The sequence below is a fragment of the Miniopterus natalensis genome, chromosome X, assembly GCF_054644295.1.
Source record: "Miniopterus natalensis isolate mMinNat1 chromosome X, mMinNat1.hap1, whole genome shotgun sequence".
Taxonomy (NCBI): domain Eukaryota; kingdom Metazoa; phylum Chordata; class Mammalia; order Chiroptera; family Miniopteridae; genus Miniopterus; species Miniopterus natalensis.
Genome location: NC_142103.1, coordinates 28,771,113 through 28,787,944, shown reverse-complemented (window position 1 = coordinate 28,787,944; position 16,832 = coordinate 28,771,113). Strand labels below are relative to the sequence as shown.

The window sequence follows — 16,832 nt, the reverse complement described above, 5'->3', positions numbered from 1 at the left end:
GTTCCACGAGGGAAATTTTATGCTTAAATGGTTCTTTTCGGGTACTTGACTCCATTTGGATTGAATTTGGTTGAACTCAAATCAGATGTTGTGAATGGTTTGGTCTAGCACTTCAGTCACTTGAGGCTTCACGGGATCCCTTTTGCTGTTATGAAGTAAGGATTACTGGTTATCGTGGAACATAAGCAGAGATCTGAACCTCTCAAACAGGGTGAGCTCAGTAACGATTATATCCACAGTGAATGCAAAGCTTACCAAGAGTGAAATAATTTGTTTCACATACCTTTGTGCTTCAGTCATTTATTTTGAAATTTTTTTTTAAACCCTCACACGAGGCTATGTTTTTAATTTTCAGAGAGGGACAGGGAAAGGGAAAAAAACTGGTTGCTTCCCATAGGGAATTTGGGCCCTGTTCTCTAGACACTAACATACTATATGTATTACATGTCTTCAGACTACTCATACCACCTAAACGTTTTGACATCACCCTCAAATTTAGTAGACAAATTCATGATGCAAAAGATACAATAATTTCTAGTGAATGAAAATCCTCAATGGAATCCAGCAGTGATAATCCATTTTTAAAATGCCTAATACTTTCAAGTTCATATCCCTTTTATCTTTGTATACTATTCTACATACTTCATTCTTACTGATGTTCAACTCTTCATACTTGTGCAGCAAAACTGGATGGCGAAGTAAATTTGCTACATATTCTGGTAACTGGAAGTGCATCTCAGTGAGATGGAGCAATTTGCTTTCAAAATCGGTTTATCTGGATGATTGAGACACGGTTTACCAATTTCACTGCAATTTTTATCAGCTGACAATGATTAGTCATCCAATTTTTTTTTTAATCCTCACCAAAGGATATACTCACTGACCCTAGAGGGGAAGGGAGAGACTGAAAATCAGTTGTTCGCCTTCCATCGGTGCCCTGACTGGGAATCGAACCTGCAACCTCTTTGGTATAAGGGATGATGTGCCAACCGAGCCACGTTGGCCAGGGCAGTCTTCCAATTTTATTGAAAATAACTGGTAATCACCTGACAGGCAAAGGAGTTGTTCAAACAGACATACTTTGAGTGGCCCTGTTGGTTTTTGTAGTGAAATTAAAAATATATTTTTTATTGATTTCTAGAGGAAGGGAGGAGAGAAACGTGAGAGGAACATTGATTGGCTGCCTCCTGCACGCCCCCTATCGGGGATGGAGCCTTCAACCTGGGCCTGTGCCCTGACCAGGAATTGAACCCAGATCACCTGGATCCCAGGTCGACGCTCAACTGCTGAGCCACGCCTGGCCAGGCTGTAGTGAAATTTTATTCAGGGAAATAAGAACAGCTGAAGTGAGAATGGAAGAAAAGGACAGAAGTGTGGTAGTCGCAACAATATGCAAGTTTTTAAGGAAGCTTTTTTGCCCTGGCTGGGTAGCTCAGTTGGCTAGAGCATCATCCGGCTAAGCCAAGGTTGTGGGTTTGATCCCTGGTCAGAGCACATACAAGAATCAACCAATAAATGCATAAATGAGTGGAAAAACAGCTCAATGTTTCTCTATCCTTTCCTTACAAATTCAATAAATTCTCAGGAAGCTTTACAATGTAATCTAGTTTCTTTCTAGCCGAAGCAAAACAGTACCGGTGGGATTTACTCGAGTTTTTAAACATGAAGTCCATTCATAAAACCCAAGTTTTGTCTTCACAGGGAGCAGCTCCATGACAAGACAAGCAGGATTACAGGCCAGCCCTTGACCCAGGGAAGCAACATTGATTGTGTAAGAACGAGGTCCACCAATCTCCTGCAGGTTTACCACAGCCACAGCCCAGGCTAAGTTTGAGAGAGGGCGTTCCCACACCTCAATGTTGTCTTCCTGAAAAGTAAGCCAAGAAAACAGGTGTGATAGCTTGGTAACTAGCAATATGCTGCTTTGTGGCAGGCAGTCTTACTGTCAGAACTATCACACACTTCCGTGTAGCATGTTTGGGAACTAAAGGAATGATTCTAACAAAAAACTTCATTGCTGATTATATCAAGATTAGAAAATATATTCTCAAAAGACCAGTGCATATATCTTCATATGTAACAGATTTAGTCCCAAGACAAACTTGGCACTTGGCTATAAAGCCATCTTAAAATACACCCCCCAAACATTTGGATGCATTTTAAACTAGAAGGCAGGAGAATGTGTTCCTGGCTAAGGCCTATTTCCTCCCATAGAATATTATTTACTATACCTCTCTAAGTAGGTACCCCTGCTTGCCCAAGGGGTCCTGGTTGATGGCAATTACATCCTTATTCTGGAGGAGGGTTTTGGCTTGAAGGCTGATTTGTCGGAGGTCATTGGACATGAGTAATGGAGCTGCCATGATAGCCCAGAGGGCCATCTGAGTTATCTGCTGATCCCAGCTGAGGCCAAAGTTGCCAATCACTAACTGGGACAAAGAGTGCAATTAGAATTCAAATGAGAGAAGACAAAAACAGTCTTAAAGTTGCCTAGACACAGAAGCCACTTCCCAGCACCCTACTCTGAGTACTCTCACATAAAGCCTGCTCCAAGGAACATTCCTTTTCAATTTACCTTGAATGTCAAGTAGGAAACAGGCCCACTGCAGGGGTTTGAACGGAGGGCTCAGGTTCTTACCATATCTGGGTCATTCCAACCCCCTGGTCCTGCGGCACTAACAAGTGTCTTCTGGATAGAAGATGTCCACCTCAAGATACTCTTTACACTTTCCCAAGAATCATAAATGTCTCCAAAATTTCTCCAGTGATTGCAGTACTGTCGGATTTCTGTATAATTGGGCTGTGAAAACAGAGATACTGTAACTCTTCTCCTTGCATTCTACTAACGTTCCTGTGAGAGAAAAATAGTCAAGTTTAAAGGAAGCACTTAAAGCCTTCTCTTTAGTTTACAGCTTAAAGGTCGCCATGAGGAGACATAAATCTTTATTATAATGGAATTTCATTGTAAGAACTTTGCTTCAGAAGTAGGTGATATAACTTAAAATCTCCACTTAAAATGGCTTAAACAATGTTTATGCTGGAAATTTACCAAACAGGAACTAGGTACTGGGATTATGGAGGATTCATCTTTTTTTCACACCTCACTATATTTTTAAACTTCTAAAATGAACATGTATTGCTCTTATAATCAGAAATAACAAATGATCTTAATAAAACAGCTGCAAAATAACACAGAACTCATCAAATATGATACGGATCTGAATCCTAGGCATATAATTTGTTAATAGGATAAGTAAAAGTTTGTAAACAGGCACATGGGATATCCAAGGTTTAAGATGTTGAGAAAGAGGTGAAGATTATTCTACAGATTAGAAAGGAATAACAGGGATTCATTCTATAAATAATTATTCAGCACTTACCATATGCTAGTGATATAGTGATAAAGTCAGACAATGTCCCTGCCCTCCTGGAGCTTACATTCTAGTGGGGGGAGACAGACAATAAGCCAGTCAACACATAATTCCATATAGTGATAAGGTCTTAGATGGAAACTAAACCGGTTAATGTGATACAGAATAAATGGATAGAGTGCTATTTTTTTTTTTTACAAATACCTTTTTTTTTTTTTTTAAATCCTCACCCGAGGATAGGTTTCCATTGGTTTTAGAGAGGGAGAGACAGAGAGAGAGGAAGGGGGAGAAAGAGAGACAAAGACAGAGAAACATTGATTAGTTGCCTCCTGTGGGGCAGGGATTGAACCTGCAACTTAGATATGTGCCCAGACTGGGAATCAAACCCACAACCTTTTGGTGTATGGGACAATGCTCCAACCAACTGAGCCACCCTGCCAGGGCAGGATACAGTGCTATTTTAGAGTAGTTAGAGGAGACCAGTCTGAGTATGTGGTATCTGGTCTGAGAACTCAATGTTAAGAAGCTAAGAAATCTTGGGGAAGACCATACCAAGCAGAAAACAAAGAGCAATACAATAGGCCCTGAGGCAGCAATAGGTTTGGAGTGTTTGAGGGACAGAAGAACACCAGTGCAGTGAAGGCAAGAGTGATGGGAAATGAGGTTGGAGAGGTGGGCGAGGGCCAGATCAGTGGAGTTTAATTGTATTCCAAGTGCAATGGGAAGCCAGTTAAGGGTTTTAAACAGAGGAGTGATGTGATTCCATTTACATTTTAGCAAGGACACTCTGGCGCTGCTTGGAAAATGGATGGGGGTAGCTGGAGAGTGGAAAGTAGATCAGGCTATTGCGAGATTATGGTGGCTTGAAAGGCCAAGATAGATGCAGCAGAGATGGAAAGAAATGGGCTGATGCCGGATTTATTTTGTAGATAGTACTGACAGGATTGCTGATGGATAGGTTGTGAAGCTGAGAAAAAGGGAAGAATCAAAGATGACTGACTTCCCAAGTGGTGGTAGCTTAGACTCCAATTAGAGTAGTGGGGATGGTAAGAAGTGGTTGGATCCTGGGAGAGATGGTAGGATGAGACTGTTAAGTAAGGTGGAACTTTGAAGGAGACCTTTGTTCTCAAGTCCTGAAAATCTATCACCAAGGCTCTACTGGATTCTGGACTCGCTAGCTCACCTTATGAAAGGGCCACATATACATGGGCCACTCACAGGAGTACACAATGCTTCTGCCGGTATTGTTCAGGGCCAAGGACATATTCTTATAACCTGTATGAGAAAACAATGGGTAAAATAAGGGGAAGAAGGGAATTTCCAATGGGGGCTGTACAGTTTAAAAAGAGGTTGCCTGAAAGGGCCATGCTTTTATTTTAAACCAGCAGCAGAGACGGGTAGCTAGCTGCTCTGCGCTGAAATTGTGTCTAGTAATTCCCAGACTGCTGGCATTGTTCTGAAGATGTAGTGCGGGATGGTGCATATATTGGGGAAAGGCAGGCAGAAGATGCCCCTTTATGACTGGTTGACATTCTAGATGCTTTCCCAAATGATGTTATGCAGAGTTAGAATTTCTATTTGTAATTAACTCCAGAGCCTTCTTGAATTAAAAGTGCACAGTATTAGCCGTGGTTAGGCAGGCATAGATTTTACATTGCATGAATGAATGAGTGCATGGTCAAACTGAAAGTGAAGAGGTAGGCGCTCTGGCATATTGAGAATAATTATTTCCAGTATTGTGACTGGGTACTTAAAATGGGAAGATTAGTTCTGTGGATGATCAGTTACCTTGGCCTCAAAGTTCTTCTCTTTGCTCATGGCTAAATCTCTTGAATGAAACATACCATTTGCCAACTGTTCCACACTGTCACAGTAACAACCATCAAATTTTAGCAGGTCTACTCCCCAGGCAGCAAAGGTCTTGGCATCAATGTCATAGTATCCCAAACTCCCAGGGTAGCCTGCACAGGTTTTTTTCCCAACATCTGCATAAATCCCTAGCTTCAGTCCTTTGCTATGGACCTGAAATGAGAGGAAAGAGTCACCACAATAGAAGCGTAATTATGAAGCAAAAAAAGAACCACTCCAGGCTGTGGGAAGAGAGATGCATACTTCACCAGGTATTGGGAGCATTTTTTTCATAAGTCCCCAAAACTATCCAGATGAATTTCTTGGGAGACAAACAGCAAATTCTCCAATTCTGCTGAGTTCAAACTCCACATGTAAGCTATAGCACAGAACTGAAGAGAAAGCTATCAGCCACTCTAATCTTTTATGATGGGAACCTAAAAGTTACCTTTCCAGGGCAATGATAAATTTATCTGGATAGACTCCTTGACCAAACCTTGGTTGGGCTCCTTTGAGCCCTCAAGTAGGCCTCAACCTTGGCCTTTGGTATCCACTTTTAGCAAGAATCCTGCTAACTCTTCCTCCCACTCTTGATATACGATCAAGTTCCTCATCTTCCACTCTCGATGTCTAAGTCCTTGACCTGTCTTTAGCAAGAATCCTCCTCCCCTTGATGCTTCCTCTTAGTAATTTTCCATCCACTGACCCTCTCAATCTGCTTATTGGCTATAAATCCCTACTCGTCTTTGTTAGATTCAGAATTGAGCTTGGCTCCTTCCCTTAATGCAACAGTACTGAATAAAATGTCTTCATTGCCTTTAACTAATGTTTGGCCCTATCTCTCTTAATAATCTCCAGCACATATTCCTTCTATCTTCTAAAATTCTAGTTTATAGTACAATTGCAATACTACTCAAAGCTTATATGGAAATATATGCACACATATGTCAAGAACCAAGTTCCTTTCTCTTCCCAGAGAATTTGGCTGTTTCAGCAAAAGGAAAACTTACCCAAGATGGGCCTCAAGAGCTATTGCAAAACATTTGTCTGCTGATGGGATGAAAAGTCCACGTGATAAGCCTTACAATTCAATGTTCAGATAATGGCAGCTATTTTAAGTGTTTTTTAATAAGCTTCCATACAGAAGTGTTTAGTCTCCTGAGTGAAAAAGAAAATTATCTATAAACTCACATAATTAGCTAGGTGGCGGATCCCACTGGGAAAGCGTATAGGGTCTGCCTGAAGTCTGCCTTTTGAGTCTCTTTCGGGTGCCATCCAACAGTCATCAATGCAGAGGTACTCATACCCTACTTCCTTCCAGCCATCTGAGTCCATGAGATCTGCCATTTGCATGAAGAGCTTCTCACTGAAAGAGAAATTCCAAGAATCATTAAAAGTCATTAAACAAATGCTTGGGTACTTCCTATTTGTTAGGCATCTTGGGGCTTCCAATTTTTTTCAACGCAAGAATAGTTGGGTAGTAATCACAACCAATGTAAGTTAAAATGGACTGGGCCTCTTTTCTTCTCCTTCCCCTCCACTCTTACTACTTCTACTCTAAGAACCCTGAACAATTAAAACAGGAATGAGAAATGTGTGAAATTGAAAAGGCTATTAGAACTAAGAAGAAAGTTCAGTCAAGTTATAAACTACAAAGTTAACATAATCAACAGCTTCCTTAGATATCAACAATAACCTAGTTGGAGAAAAAGATACCATCGCCAAGAGCAACCAAAAAAGCAACAGGAAAACCTAAAATACCTAGAGATAAAGTTAAGATATTATTTTGCTCTTGGATAAGAAAATTCAATATTAAAAAGAAGCTAATACTCTCTATACAATTTTATGCATTTAATAAAACCCTTCACAAATCCCAAAAGGACTTTTTAAGGAACTTGGCAACATGCTTTGAAAGGTTCACCTAAAAGATTAAACATGTGATCATTCTGCAAATGATAAATGAAGCTGGTATAGTACCAGTAACATTAGAATACACTCATCAGTGGAATTAAAGAGAAAGTTTAGAAAGAGATCCTTCCAGCTATTTGGTACCATGGAGTTTAGTTAATATTAAATGTGGCATTCTTTATAGGAGAATAAAGGCCAGATGCATTAAATATTTTAAAAATCCATAAACACACTAGTAGAAAATATAGGTGACTATTATCTTCAGGTAGGAAAGGACTTTCTCAGCATGATGCCAGAGTCAGAAATAATAAAGGGAAAATTGATACTTGATATATGACTATCAAAACCAACATATAACAAGAACCACCATATTTACAACATATGATAGGCAAAACTAAAACTAAAACCATCCTAAAAGCAAACAACCCTCCCCCCCCCAAAATAAAAGCATTGCAATAGAAAAATAGGGAACTAACACAAACAGGCAATCCATAAAAGAAACCATGCAAAGAGCCAATTTAACAAATGAAAAAGTGTCTAACCTTATTAGGAATCAAATAAATGAAAATAAAAACACCTACTGGATTGGCAAAGTTTTAAAAGAATAACAAAAATGCAGTGTAGGGTGTGGGGAAACAGGCATTCTCATACACTGTTGTTGGGAATGTGCATTTGTAAAACTTTTGGGGAGGATAGTTTGATATGTTACAAAACGAACATATGCTTGGACCTAGTAATTAGACTTCTAAGGAAAGAATCAGATGATGTACAATGACGTATAGTTTTGTTCACAATAATGAAAAACTGAAGAGCCTGAATAGCTATCCACAGGATTTTGCTTAAATGAATTATGGTATATACATACAACTTGCATTTATGAAGCTCTTATTCTATGCCTGGCATTCTGCTTCCGTTTAGGAAGGGTAATTAATTTGCCCAAGGTCACACGGCCAAGTAACAATGAGCTAGAATTTGAATGCAGGCAGGCAAAGTTGAGAGTCTTGTTAACTCACAACACAAACATGAGCTCATTTTTATTGGAAATAATGAGAAAAAGAAATCTGTGTGATTTACTAAAAATCTATTCCAAGGCCTTATATTAACATTTTAACCATGATTATTTCTGGGTGGTAGAATGAGGGGAATCTTTATTTTCATTATACTCTTCTTTACTATCTAAAATTTTTTTGCACTGATCATGCATTAGTTTTATAATCAGATACAAAAATAAGACAACCACCACTTAGAAAAAAATTAAAAGACAAAAAAAGAAATATGTGATGGGCACAACTGCTACACACTTCACCCCTGAGTCACAATAGGCTTAATCTGAAACTTAGAAGGTCAATTAATTCTGTGATGTAAGACCAACATCCTGACTTTATCTATAAAACTGTAAAGTCATTCATAGGAATAACTTCCGTGCACTGGGAGGTACCATAACAGCTGCCTCTGCACCACAGGTGTCTTTATTATGCTTAAGGACTACTCTGTTATTAACCCATTGTCACCCCAACAAACATTAAAAAAAAGAAACTGATATGATAGATGGGTACTAGTTTATCAGGGTGATTACTTCCTAAGTTATATAAATGTCTAATCACTGTGTTGTAATCTGAAGCTAATATAATATTGTGTGTTAGCTGTAATTGAAAATTTAAATATAAAAAAAGCTCCTATTTTACAGATCCTTCTGAGTCAACTCCCTGAGGTAAGGGTTGTTATTCCCAATTTACAGACACGGAAAGTGTGGATCAGGTAGTTCACTATCTGTCTTATCCAGCCAGCCTTGTTGGGGAAGATGAGTGAGAAGACGTTGACCCTCCCAGTGGGACCTGACAACTGGAGGCTCCTCACCCTCTCCCCTGTCCTTGGATGTGCATTCTGCTTGCCTTCCCGGCTCCCAGACGCTGCCCCAAGGATGCAGCCTTGAGACAGAAATGTGTTCATACTATCAGGACAGTATACAGGCGTACCTCGCTTTGTTGTGCTTCGCTTCATTGCACCTCACATGTTGCGTTTTTAAACAAATTAAAGGCAAAGGCCCTCTATTAGCAAAAACAACGACCCGCTTTATTGCGATATCTGAACCAAACCTGCAATATCTCTGAGGTACGCCTGTACGTGACTAAACCCAGCTAAGGCTTCTGTACAAACTTTTATTTCGCTGGCGGGTGTGGAAAACTATTCATTCCTCTTGTAGCCTCCCAAGAAAAGCTGCATAGGTAAGTTCCCCGGCTCATTAAAACTGCCACCTACCAATCTGGAGTGATCTACCACTGTCTTGGGTTTCTCCCAGGCCTCCTCTACTGGGGTGGTTTCAGATTACACCCAGGTTGGTCCTGGCCAGTTTGTGAACCAACAAAACAACCCTCAACCCTTGGCTTCCATATACAGGCATACCTCAGAGATATTGCGAGCTTGGTTCCAGACCACCGCAATAGAGCGAGTCTCTCTCTCTCTCTCTCTCTCTCTCTCTCTCTCTCTCTCTCTCTCTCTCTCTCTCTCTCTCTCTCTCTCTCTCTCCCCCACCGCAATAAAGCGAGTCTCTCTCTCTCTCTCTCTCGTTGCTGGTGGAAGATAGGGCTTTAAATTTGTTTAAGAAAACAAAATTACATCTGCGAAGCGCAATCAAGCGAAGTACAACAAAGCCAGGTATGCCTGTACAAAGTTCCTTCATGTCAACCTTTCAGCCAGACGCCACCCGCAAGGCTGAGAGGGTGGGGACACTGCAGCCTCCATGGTCCCTCTAAACTCCCTCAAGTTACAGTCAAGGACCCCTGTGACCCAAAAAGAAGAAAAGTACTCTGTCTCTCTCACTCACCGCAGCTGTGCTCGCTGCTAGTACCAGCAGAGGCAGAGCAGCAGCTCACAAGAAGGGTCTGAACGGAACTGGATGGTAAATGGACAAAGTCCCTAGCTGGGGAATCCCGCAGTGACAGAGAAGCTGGAGAAGCCCGGGCCGCTGGCAGGTGTCCCACCCCAGGAGAGGTCATACAGAGAAAATTTAGGGCTAGTCCCCATCCGGGGCAACTCGCTAGGAATAGAAAAGCAGCAGCAGTAGGGAGGCTCTCGGGCTCAAAGGTTCCCTCTGAGACCCCCCCCCCCCCCCCCCAAACACACGGAAAGGCGAAGGAAAGGGCGTACCCAATATCTCCGATACCTGATACAGGAATCCGGATCTTCGTTGCAGTCAGTGTTGCACATGAAGCGCTCCCAGTGCAGCCAGCCCATGGTAGGGGTCATGGCCAAGCCATTGTCCAGGGCCCAGGCCCCGGGAACGTTCCAGAGAAACAGGGTCAGGAAGCGAAGCGCCAGCAAGCAGCCCAGCGGCGGACCTCCGCTAGCCGGCCTCATCGTCACTGCAACCATACATAATAGATTTCCGCTGTAAAATGGACTTTTAAGTTTAACCTCAGGGGCGGGCCAATCACTGGAAAGTTACGTAATGACGTCATTGTTTCTTAGGCAACTGGGACGGTTTATCCCCAGAGGCGGACCAATGATCAGTTCACGTAAGACGCACCGCAACCAATCATGCCCTTTCTTCCTTAACGCTGACCCGCCCTATTTCCATACCAGAAGGAAGTGTGCACCTCAGTGATCAGAGTTTAAGCGGAGAGGTGCTCACGTGACCGAGATCTCACATGACGTAGGCGGTCACGTGATCATTCGCTTACGTGAGCAGAAGTAGTTCTGGCCGTCGTCTACCGTCTCGCTATAGCCTTTGGAGGGAAGGAGGTACATCGTCCGGCATCGTTAGAGGTTGGTGTGTGGGTGGGAACTGGGGACCCAGGGGTGGCGATGATGAAGGCCAAAGCGGGGTCCGCGGGCCCCCTTCTCCTTTTTCGCTCCTCGCTTTCTCCTCCCCCGCCCCCCACTCCCCCATCTCAGTGCCGGGAAGCCGCCTTCGCCGCGCCTGGTGGGGAAATGGTGGACGTTCGTGACTGTGTATGGGTTTTGTATATCTTGCTGTGTGAGTGGGTCTCAGGGGACCCTTAAGAGAAACCTTTCGGTTAAAAACGTTTGAAAACCACGTCCGTGGATTAAGAAAAAAAAAACATTGAGACTAGTGGTCTGAGCGCTCGTCCATCCTTTCGGGGACTCAGCCTCCACTGCCTGATTGTCTGTAGGGAGAGGCACCAAGTCAGTGTTATATGTAAAATCACATCTAGGCAAATGTTACGTGCTTAACAGAGGCGCCCAATAAATGTTTTTACTGACTTGAGTATTTAAATAACGTTTATTTATTTATTTATTTTTTTAGCTTATAACAAGTTATTCAATTTTGAACATTCGAAAAATAACAAGTTTTTTAAAAACTCGCAATTCATCACCCAGAGATAACTATTCAGCATTATGGTGTATAAAAAGTATGTGTATAAACACACATATAAATACACGAATTCTTAACTCACGAGTGGAATCCTGATTCTTACTTCAGGCAACGGAGTCTTAGTGGCCTTCCCGGGAGATACAGTAATGAAGCAGAACTTTCCTGCCACTACAGAGAGGTGTTAAGGCCTAGAGTGCTGCGGGGATATTAAATGGTGTGGGTCATCCAAGAGCTAAGACAGGCAAAAAACTAGTCCGAAATCTATCGCTCAGATCTAAAGATGGTTTATAGGAGGACTGTTAATCACTGCAGATGCCGTGTGCAAGGCACATAATGGGCAGTTAGTGTTTGTTTAATTGAATCCTCTAGTTTTATGGCAGTTAGTACACTTTGTACTTTCCAAGAGGCCCAGCGTTCCCAGACCATGTCAGATAAGCCACCCACATACCAAATTAGAAGCTTTTATAAAATTTGCTATACCAAACCCCAGAAAAGCAAACATTTTTTTATTTTTGCTGAATTAAAGTAATTAGGAAATTAAGAATGCACCAAAATTTTAAAAAATTAAATTTAAAAAGCCATAAACCTGCCACTCAGAAACCACCGTTAACATTTGACACGTTTCCCATGCATATACTTTTGCTAACATTGTTTTTTAATTCCAGTTACAGTGATTTAAAAAAATTAAACCTGTGTAGTAGTATATAGGATAAGAAGTGAAAATCCACTCCACTTTTCCTACCCTCTAGTTCTTTTCTCCAAAAAAAAGTTTGTATTATATGCTTCCAGATCTTCCTCTATGCATGTACAAACATATATACATGCATGCTTATGTTTTAAAATAAGTAGTGTCATACAGTGTATGTTCTTTCATTTAATATATTTTGGAAATCCTAGGTCAGGGCAGGTCTTGTTTTAACAGCTTCATACCATTCCACTTTAAGGATAAAGTATAATTCATTCAACTATCCCCCTATTGATGGATAGTTAGGTTTCTAATTTTCTGCAATTACTAACAGTGCTACAGTGAACATTTGTGAGTATTTCAGTTGACCAGCCTCTGGAAGGAGTTCTAGCAGGGTTGAAGAATATGTTTTTTATGTAGTTGAGATTATAAAGTAGCTGTGATCTTGGGTTACTTAAGATTATAGCATAAGTAATTTCTCATGTAATTAAATATTTTTATAATTTTTTAAATTAAGTGTAATATTCTTTCTTAATAAAATACCTTTCAATGAATATATAGCTCCATAAATCTTTGTCTGAATTTCAGATCACCTCCTCATGGCACATAACCTAGAGTGGATTTATTGTACCAAAAGACATGATACCTATTTCCAAAATGCTTTCCAGAAATACTGTACCAACTTTCACTCTTCTGGGTGTGTTAGTGAACCCTGAATATCAGCATTGATTTATCCTCACTTTAGTTTTCACTGTCTTGATGGGTGAAAAGTGGCAATTAATTCTGGTTTTAATGTGCATTTCTGGCGATTGATGAGGTTTGGGCATTTCCCAGACTCCTCTCCTGTATCCTCAGATCTCTATTCTGCTATATTTAATCTGTTAATTAAGTTCCACAGAGTCCACTGCTTTGAATACATAGATCACATCTTTCCTCCCTTTTTTAAACTGCTGTTGCCTTAGGTGAATCCTTAACATATCTCTAGGAGATTAGGGTTCTAACTGATCTTGCTAGTGTCACCTCAACCCCCTCTGTTTGAGTGCTATACTGTTTTCAGGGCAGTCTATCTCAAAGGATTCTGAAGATGTCACTTCCCTCCCCTCACTCCTCTCCCCTCAATCCCCTTCTCCTAACTCCTCCTATCCCCTCAGTCCCTTCCCTTCACTCCCTTCTCCCCTCACTCTTCTCCCTTCACTCCCCTGTTAAAAGCCCTTAGTGTTTGTCTGTCAAATAAGACCTTTGGGATCTGATCTCTACCTTGTCAGCCTTATCTCTTGACTTGCCTTTTCCTATTTTATGCTCTATCATAATTTTTAAAATTTGTGTATGGATCCCTGAATCAGTTAGTCTGTTTTCATTTAACTATTCTGTGCCAATTGATAGAATTGACCAACCATGCCCTGCTTTAATACCACCCTTTCACCCTGCACAGAATTCTGTCATAGCAGAGATAATGTGTTTATTTGCCCTTTTGTTTTTAGTAAAGACAGAGTGCCCCTGTAGGACCATAAGTTCTTTTTGGGCTTATTGGTCTTTGTATGCCAGAGCCAAGTACTGAACCTGGCACCTGAAAACTGTAAAATGAATATGTGAATTCCCCATAATGTCTTTTTTCCATTTATCTCTTAGGCCTTAATATTCCCCTGATTTTATTAATTTGTGTGAGTTCTTTATAAAAGGGTATTAATGCATTTGTTGCAGGTATCTTCTCAGTTGTATTGTTTGTCTTTTAATTCTGTTAAATCTTTTGATGTAATGAAGTTTTCATTTTTATATACTCATATAGCCATTTTTTAATTTGTTGAAATCTTCCACTGATTTTGTTGTTAGTAATTTTACTCCTTTTTCTTTTGACTATGATGTTTATATATGATCAATGTAGAAATCTTAGAACATACAGAAATTTCCAAAGGAAACATTTCCTGAAACAAAAAGCTCCCATAATTCTACTACCCAGAAATAACCACCATTAATTATATCCAACACATAATAGGTATCAAATATATAATTGTTGACTGAATTAGAAATTTGGTACAGTCATTTTGTTTATGTGAAAGTCTTACAAAGAAGCTGTCAGTGTATTTGAATTTTGTATTAATAGTTTGCTTTTTTTTCGTACTGTATTGTGAACATTTTTCCATGATAATAGTGTTCCAATTTTTTTCAGCTACACTGAAATTGCATTGAGCCGAACTTGCCACCAAGAGCCTAACAGCCACCATGATGCTGAGCACGGAAGGCAGGGAGGGTTTCGTGGTGAAGGTCAGGGGCCTGCCCTGGTCCTGCTCTGCTGATGAAGTGATGCGCTTCTTCTCCGATTGCAAAATCCAAAATGGCACGTCAGGTATTCGTTTCATCTACACCAGAGAAGGCAGACCAAGTGGTGAAGCATTTGTCGAACTTGAATCGGAAGATGAAGTGAAATTGGCTTTGAAGAAAGACAGAGAAACCATGGGACACAGATACGTTGAAGTATTCAAGTCCAACAGTGTTGAAATGGATTGGGTGTTGAAGCATACAGGTCCGAATAGTCCTGATACTGCCAATGATGGCTTCGTCCGCCTTAGAGGACTCCCATTTGGCTGTAGCAAGGAGGAGATTGTTCAGTTTTTTTCAGGGTTGGAAATTGTGCCAAATGGGATGACACTGCCTGTGGACTTTCAGGGGCGGAGCACAGGGGAGGCCTTTGTGCAGTTTGCTTCACAGGAGATAGCTGAAAAGGCCTTAAAGAAACACAAGGAAAGAATAGGGCACAGGTACATTGAAATCTTTAAGAGTAGCCGAGCTGAAGTCCGAACCCACTACGATCCCCCTCGAAAGCTCATGGCTATGCAGCGACCAGGTCCCTATGATAGGCCAGGGACTGGCAGAGGGTACAATAGCATTGGCAGAGGGGCTGGGTTTGAAAGGATGAGGCGGGGTGCCTATGGTGGAGGGTATGGAGGCTATGATGATTATGGTGGTTATAACGATGGGTATGGCTTTGGGTCTGATAGATTTGGAAGAGACCTGAATTACTGTTTTTCAGGAATGTCTGATCATAGATATGGAGATGGTGGGTCCAGTTTCCAGAGCACCACCGGGCACTGTGTACACATGAGGGGATTACCTTACAGAGCCACTGAGAATGATATTTACAACTTTTTCTCACCCCTTAACCCCATGAGAGTACACATTGAAATTGGACCCGATGGCAGAGTAACTGGTGAGGCAGATGTTGAATTTGCTACCCATGAAGATGCTGTGGCAGCTATGGCAAAAGACAAGGCTAATATGCAACACAGATATGTGGAGCTCTTTTTGAATTCTACTGCAGGAACAAGTGGTGGGGCTTATGATCACAGCTATGTAGAACTCTTTTTGAATTCTACAGCAGGGGCAAGTAGTGGGGCTTATAGTAGCCAAATGATGGGAGGGATGGGCTTATCCAACCAGTCTAGTTATGGGGGTCCTGCTAGCCAGCAGCTGAGTGGTGGTTATGGAGGTGGTTATGGTGGTCAGAGCAGTATGAGTGGATATGACCAAGTTCTGCAGGAAAACTCCAGTGACTATCAGTCAAACCTTGCATAGGTAGAGAAGGAGCATTAAACAGCTACTACAGAATTGAAAGCTGTGCATTTATGGGAGTTGAATAGAATGGGAGGGCTGTCTAGCATATGCAATATGGTAAATGGGAAATACTGATTCTGATCACTCTAGGTCAGTTTCTTTCTTTCTTTCTTTCTTTCTTTCTTTCTTTCTTTCTTTCTTTCTTTCTTTCTTTCTTTCTTTCTTTCTTTCTCTTTTTTTTTTTAAAGAAAACAAAGGTTAAGTTTAACATTTTCGCATTACAGGCTTGTGATTTATGCTTACTGTAAAATGGAAGTTAGGATTGTTTTCAAACTTCAAGCTCAGTAATTTTGAACACTGAAACATTCATCTAGGATGTAATAACAGTTCAATATTGACCATAACTGTTAAAACAATTTTCATCTTTCCTCAAGTTAGTTATGTTGTAGGAGTGTACCTAAGCAGTAAGCATATTTAGGTTAAAGCAGTTTCTCTTATGTTAAACGTTGCTCTTATACCACAATACATTGAAAACCTTGGATGCATGTTGAGAAACATGCTTTTCTGTAAAACTCAAATATAGGAGCTCTGTCTATGATTCAAAGTGAAAACATTTGGCATGTTTGTTAATTCTAGCTTTTTGGTTTACTATCCTGTAAGGCACGTGAGTGTACACTTTTATTTTTTATTAAGATCTGGGACAATTTTGAGATGTAACACCAATCAATACTTTAGGAGTCGGGTCATGTCATTTGTATAAAATTCTGAAGCTTTGATTTAAATCTTTCCTTGTATTGTGATTTCCATTAGATGTATTGTACTAAGTGAACTTGTTAAATAAATCTTCCTTTTAAAAACTGGAAAAATAATCTTGTACAGCCTGATTTTTATGTTCTGTCATATGAGCTATTTCTTTTACGCTGTCCTCTGCTGTTGAAGTTGAAGTTTTCAATTTTTAAATTATTATAAACATACATTAGCATCTTCAAACATTCTTGCATATATCATTATTTGTAAGATATAATCCTTAAAGTGTACTGAATCAAAGGTACACAGATTTTAGAAGCTTTTAATTTGTACTACTGGAAAGATCATGGTACTTTGTGTTTCCATCAGGAATGTGTGTGTTTTATTT

At 40.6% G+C, this 16,832-nt stretch overlaps 2 protein-coding genes across 2 annotated transcripts; one reads left to right on the top strand and one right to left on the bottom strand.

Annotated features, from left to right (window-relative positions):
* Positions 1 to 284: 284 nt before the first annotated feature.
* Positions 285 to 10,518, bottom strand: GLA (galactosidase alpha). The gene is made up of 7 exons (XM_016195702.2): positions 10,291 to 10,518; positions 6,411 to 6,585; positions 5,216 to 5,393; positions 4,555 to 4,646; positions 2,639 to 2,800; positions 2,232 to 2,429; positions 285 to 1,867 (listed from the first exon to the last, which is right to left on the bottom strand). The coding sequence occupies exons 1-7, from the start codon at positions 10,497 to 10,499 to the stop codon at positions 1,604 to 1,606; spliced, it is 1,278 nt and encodes a 425-aa protein (XP_016051188.2). The 5' UTR covers positions 10,500 to 10,518; the 3' UTR covers positions 285 to 1,603.
* Positions 10,519 to 10,783: 265 nt separating this feature from the next.
* On the top strand, positions 10,784 to 16,566 carry HNRNPH2 (heterogeneous nuclear ribonucleoprotein H2). Its single transcript, XM_016195704.2, has 2 exons — positions 10,784 to 10,892; positions 14,316 to 16,566. The coding sequence occupies exon 2, from the start codon at positions 14,369 to 14,371 to the stop codon at positions 15,716 to 15,718; it is 1,350 nt and encodes a 449-aa protein (XP_016051190.1). The 5' UTR covers positions 10,784 to 10,892; positions 14,316 to 14,368; the 3' UTR covers positions 15,719 to 16,566.
* The last annotated feature ends 266 nt before the right edge of the window (positions 16,567 to 16,832 follow it).

Coding starts and splice junctions, on each gene's coding strand:
- GLA (XM_016195702.2), bottom strand. CDS start 10,499: ATGGTTGCAGTGACGATGAGGCCGGCTAGCGGAGGTCCGCCGCTGGGC. Junction 5,394..6,410: donor TCCGCCACCTAGCTAATTAT/GTGAGTTTATAG, acceptor CTCTCATTTCAG/GTCCATAGCAAAGGACTGAA. Junction 2,801..4,554: donor ATATGTGGCCCTTTCATAAG/GTGAGCTAGCGA, acceptor CTGTTTTCACAG/CCCAATTATACAGAAATCCG.
- HNRNPH2 (XM_016195704.2), top strand. CDS start 14,369: ATGATGCTGAGCACGGAAGGCAGGGAGGGTTTCGTGGTGAAGGTCAGG.